Source organism: Pleurodeles waltl, chromosome 3_1 (assembly GCF_031143425.1).
Source record: "Pleurodeles waltl isolate 20211129_DDA chromosome 3_1, aPleWal1.hap1.20221129, whole genome shotgun sequence".
NCBI classification, from domain to species: domain Eukaryota; kingdom Metazoa; phylum Chordata; class Amphibia; order Caudata; family Salamandridae; genus Pleurodeles; species Pleurodeles waltl.
Genome location: NC_090440.1, coordinates 1,368,706,296 through 1,368,712,295, shown reverse-complemented (window position 1 = coordinate 1,368,712,295; position 6,000 = coordinate 1,368,706,296). Strand labels below are relative to the sequence as shown.

The following is a 6,000-nucleotide window of genomic DNA, read 5'->3' as shown; positions in this document are numbered from 1 at the left end:
CATTCCTGCCCTTTCAAGCAGTGCAGCAAGGTAACTTGCTGGGAAATATTGATAAATGTGCCCCTTAACTCTTGAGCTTGTACTTACATCTAACATAACCTAACTCATGTTTAAACATTTTCTTTCAGGAATATAATGAAATTTCATAATGAATAGTTGGACAAAATATAGGAACGGAAAGAGTGTAAACATGGATCACAACGTGTGTTGCGGTTTAAGATGTTTTTTGGGAAGCACTTTAAAACAGCTTATAATTTGTGAAATGATCTTTATTTCTTTCAGTGGTTTACAAATTCAATGTAAAAAAAAAAAATTATTCACAATAACAGAAGTTCTATTATATATTTGTGTTTAAAAAGTAAAACTTAATAACAGGAAGTAGTACCACAATAGAGGTTTATCTCTTCCATTCATGCTATGGCCTTAACGAGGAATGAAACATATTTTATATGATGGTGGCAGATTTTCAAAACCACTCTCAATTGGAGTGAGGTCAACATCTTTCAAGTCAATAGGAGATCTCAGGTTAAAATTTTTCAGGATGTTAGTGAAAAATAGAAACAACTCTGCACCAGCGAGGCTTTCTCCCGGGCAACTCCGTTTACCTGAAAAAATAAAAATACAAATTAATAGAGCATCTTTATTTTTTTCTTTATATTGAAGGACTTTCCTACCTAGAATCCTATTCGCATTCACACTCCGAAGTCTGCTTGCATTAACCATATCACAGTGTCTAAGTATCCCCATCAGCGTGGGATGGATGAACTTTACAATTTAGACCAAGGAATTATTACGAAACATCAGGTTACAGTTAGTGAAAATAGTAACTCCGATTCTATTGCATAGAAAATATCACTTTAACCTAAATGAAGTCTCCAGTGATCATGAAGAGGCATGGCGGGAGTAACATAAAGGAAATAGCAGGCAATTGCTTAATGTGTTACACTACTATGGAGCATTAAATATCACTGCGCTGTTGTGTTGGCCCCATAGCAACCAATAGATCAGGGCATGCTCTCCAAATGTATGAAGGGGAGAACATTAGCCTACTCCTCAACTTTGGGATTTCATCTTTTAGACAACATTTTAGCAAGTAACCGCAGCATATCGAGCTGATGAGCTATAATTATTTGAGTGGTGATGGGAGCTGTTTAATACTTATCTGCAATTCTTTTGTTGTTCTTGCATATTAGAAATATCATCATGTTTTAATTTCTGCACAAATATTATGAATGTTCAAATAGGAATATTCAGGACAGGCAAAGTGATTTTACAGTTTGAATGCATGTTTTTATAATTTGAATGTACTGCCTCATATTTTTCAAACAGAATCCCTGTACGAAATAATAAAACCTTCATTCTGACTCGGATGCTAATTTGTTGATGCAACTACTCTACTGCACTTTGCGCTACCACGATGTGTCGTAATTAGTGGGTGCACAATTATAGCACCATTCAAAAGTGTTGCACCTCGGAATGAGGAATAATCGTCAATTTGGCTATGGTTTCGCCACCTCTTCAGCACGCAAACTCGATTTTTGCAGGCAAAAACCCTTGGGGTGTTTACATTTCACCTGAGTTGAAACTCTGTTCCGGTGCAAATGTTTATCTTCCCCTGAAACAGAATTATCGCTCAAGGTGAAATGAGGGACTAAGTAAAATGCTCAGTTATGAAGATGGAGTTTAATGATCTGTCGAGTTTCACCGGTACTAGCAAAAGAAATGCCTCTGAATATGCTTTAAACAAACACCCGCAGCATCTTCGGGTGCTGGCAGACTGTGCCCCTCAGAAGGTTTTTATTTTTATAGAAGTGAGAATGCCCTATCTACCCCTTTATCGCTGTTTTTCTTCTTATAAAATTGTATAATATACTTTTATTTTCTCCGTGTACAGCATCCAAAGGAAGACATTGATGTGCAAATATTCTGATATGTACCTGGGACACCTGACACTTGTTTGTGGTATGGGTTGACAACGTAACTGTTAAACCTCTTGCATGTCTCCATATGTGGTTATGTAATATGCATGCTAATGACCTCTATTGTGTGGTTTGCATTCTAAATACGGTTCAGAGCTTTAGAACTGTTAACTTGATCTTTAAGTCCTAGGGTAGGCCAATGTATAAAGCCAAATAAAAAAGTGTCCCATTTCACATTCTGCTGGATGTTAAAAGGTGCTCCCATTTAGGATGGCTTGCCTAGCTATTTTTTAAAAATATTATTCCAAGGAGTGCTCATGCAACTTGCCCATTTACTATGTCACGAAAGGCAACTTTTTCTCATAGATGTGAGTATAAAATGGAGAATCACTGTGCGAAATGACAACGGCCAAAAGATGAATCAAGGAGCGGTCAAGGGAAGAAGGTGTAAATCAAAAAACGTACATGTATGGAAGTAGGCTGGGAAAATGCTGATTCACAAAACACATCCACATCTTTGTAAGACTTATTCCAGTTCCAAGCAGAAGAGTCTTATATCTACTCAGATTTGAAGAAAGCCACACACAAAACCACAGTGAAATTGTAGATGATCCAGCACAAACATCGAAATGAAAGACACCTTTTTGTCAGAATGAGTACAAATATCATGTTGCCAGTTTGTAGGCAGGTGAAACATCTGGATTGACCTAACACATTGGCCCAGGTTTACTAAAGATTTGCACTAACGCAAAGCAGCACAAATTAACGCTGATTCTTGCCTGAGTATTAACTGCCTCATACAAAATATGTTTTTTGATTGAAATGTTTCCCCCCTACGTGTTGCTTTGCTTCTTAAGGGCCTTACTTGGCTGGATGAGGACAAATTCTCTTAGGCTTTGACACAAACCCTAATATACTAATGTAGCCACAATGGTCTTGTCGTCAAAATCTAATGCCTCTTTAAAGAAGGCATTAACAAGCAGGCATTATCCAAAACATGCCATGCATTACATCTGTGCTGCAGTGCACACAGCATACATCTGATGAATTTGTATAGGCATACTAATTTGTACTGGAAGGGTAAGCTTCTACTACAAATCCTATTCTATACAGCACACACACATCTGCATCATGGTGCTAGACTGTACTACAACATGCAAGGCCCCCCTACCAATGAAACTTGAAGGGGTCCCCATGCGAAGAACATTGAGGGACACCCTCCGTACTCAGGAGCTCTAAGGTCAGGGTCCTGTGCTGAGTGGGCCCCCTAGAGCTTAGCCCCCCTTGCACCACGGGGCTGCAGGGTCCTTTGCTATGCCACTGCACCTTATTTGGGAGCCAATAAAAGGGATGACACTAGGAGCTCGGTGCTGTGTTTTCCCCCAAGCACATTGCAGCAAATTTAATTACTGCAATATGTTGCATGAAAAATGAGTAAAATCTGGCCTATCATGGAAAATCATAATAATAAAATATCACAACCAAATTAATGTAGGACATAATAATTCCTCATCAATAACAAGAAAAATTAATTGGTAAAGTTCATGAGCCAGATTTATTAGAATCTCAATGTTTTGACGTACAAGTAAAACAGTTTTGCTAAATCCTGCCTTGCAATACTATTTTTGATGTTTCTACAGCGGAGGAATGTCTACATTTGATAATGCCTTATGCATGCAACAGTTGTGATGCTGAGACTCATACACTGTTGAAATCTCATGTTGTAATCAAGTGAAAATGGGTGTGTGCAAGGAATACATTCTGACATCCGGGCACGAAACTGCACCAGTTCACATCATGAGAATCGTTTACTGTGTACATAATAAACAAACAGAAGGAAACTAGGCAAATAAATCAAAACATGTCACATAAGAGCACATCTGGCTGGCAGTGAAAGAAAAAAAACTGAACATCTTAGTGAAGCTCTCATAATAAATGCAGAGAAATATTTTGCAAAGAAAGCTAAACATGTTTCACAGGCAAAAAGAAGTGCCTCAGCAATTGATCACCAATGAAATAAACTCACTGGGGTCACAGCGCACACAGCAGAAGGAATACAGAAATAGTGACTTGGTGTTAAGATGAACAAAGATTGCTCTAAATAAAATGTCAGAAGAAAAAGCAAGTGGTAGCTTCACAACACAGATAAAAGAAAAGTGAAAACTAACCAGAGAAATGCGTCTGGGATGCCTTCTTGAATACCTCCTGTTTGATAATATGACAAAGGAAAACGAAATACACTTTCAAAATTGCTGGATCTGGACGGAGAAAACCTTTCTCCCCTGCAGAGCGTTATTCTACCAGTAAACATTTTCATAGTGCAGGAAACGAGGAGGGTCATAGAGAAGTAAACTGGAGATTTAAGTATATACAAATTCCTCAAATGGTAGCAAGTAAGGCACACACCTTTAAATTAAGTGCACTATGTCGCAGGTAGCCACTGTAAGCACTGGAAGGATGGCATTACATGATAAAAATGTGCATTGTCGGACTATCAGTCTCACTGCCATATTCGGAATGACCAGAATTTCCTGATTCATTTTAGTTTTATGAAGCAGGCGGCTGCTCTAAAATGTTGAGGAATAAATAAAAGAACCTTGTTGAGGACCTTCATTCAATTAAAGCAGTTCAAAACAAACAAATTCAACCACCGCCATATGTTGTTTCCTGTTGAAGCTAAACTAAAGTTTTTAACCTTGGCCATATTATAAATTAAAATGCCCATCTGGTCTGAGCTCATAGTTGGGCGCTCAGGTTGTCCTGGTTAAAATAACTCATCTTGATATCACTGAGCGTCAGAGGATTTTTACTTTTTTACTGATCTAGCTCCTCATTACCACAAGGGAGGACTGTGTGAGTGTGTGTGTTCCGAAGCTCAGAAGAGGATCTTCAAAGTGTAGGATCAACTGATTCTTCGTATGAGACCTGCTCTCTGAATTAAATCTCTAATAATAGCTAAGAAAGAATCCAGTAACCCATTAACCAGAACGATAAGGGAGGACCCTGTGAACGCCACATGTCTCATTTGATGGTTTAGAATGAAAAAAGCGAACAGGCCAGGAGTGATTCTGTACTGAAAAAGAAGAGGAAAACTACAAAAGGGTTTTATGGTATTGTAATTCCAATAAAGTTTATACAAAAATGACTTTCCCTATGAGGCACGTAATTGCTATATGGTGAGTATAACGCTACTCTGTTACCTAAGGTTTGTGTAATTTGTTTTCTTTTCATATTGAGATTAACATTCGGTTCTCAAATACACTATTCTATGCATTTACCCTAGTTTCTTTGTGCTAGAATTAATGGAGTTCAGAGGGATTGCTAGTGGGGAAGTGGGTAGTTACTTCATACAAACGATCGGTAGAGTGAATAGGCAGGGAGCAGACGATTAGACAATTGATAGATTGCAGGAAAGAAGGAATTTTGTACTATTGTTCAAGATATGGACAATAAACAGAAATTCAAATAGGCAGTAAATCATATTGCATGTAGTTTAAGTAGGTGTTAAACACGAATATGCAATTTTGAATAGGGGTTGACAAGGGGAACTAGGTCATCCACTGGGTGATCGGTATTGTATGGTCATAACTCAAAGTAATTTTGTTATATACAGGGTTTTTGTAACATCTCAGGAGGCAGTCTGAATTGCATAAAACCTCGAGCAGGTAGGAAGTAGAACGAACGCAAGAGCATTTAGTTGTGAGATAGTACTTTTGTTTTGTTTATTTGATTATTGTAGAATTGGGAAGAAAAAATATCTGTTCAAAGGCAATATTGATTGATTTCACCCATATGTTTGTGTCAGGTTGGCCATAGCTTCAGTCTGTGGCCAGAGTAGGTAGCTATATGATCTATTGGAGCCATATCCTCTCCCAAACACTTTTCAGTGATGAATAGTAGGGCTAAGTAAGTATGTGGTATTTATATAGCACAAAACTAGCCAAAAGACAGCAGAGTGCTGTACAGTGTCAAAGAAAGAATAATGTGAATGAGTAATAAGAGACATAGGTAGTTTATGGAACGGTAATGGATTTTGAGAAAATGTTTTAAGATAAGTGTTTTTTCAGTTATTTCCTAAATT

The 6,000-nt window shown here is 37.8% G+C and overlaps 1 protein-coding gene across 1 annotated transcript in view; it reads right to left on the bottom strand.

Annotated features, from left to right (window-relative positions):
* Nucleotides 1–283: 283 nt before the first annotated feature.
* The window catches only part of LOC138285202 (cytochrome P450 2A13-like), a 476,011-nt gene continuing 470,294 nt past the window's right edge, over nt 284–6,000 (bottom strand). Inside the window, exon 9 of the mRNA XM_069224864.1 lies at nt 284–605. Coding sequence (XP_069080965.1) covers nt 424–605 — 182 coding nt within the window. The 3' untranslated portion in view covers nt 284–423. The remainder of the gene's footprint in view (nt 606–6,000) is intronic.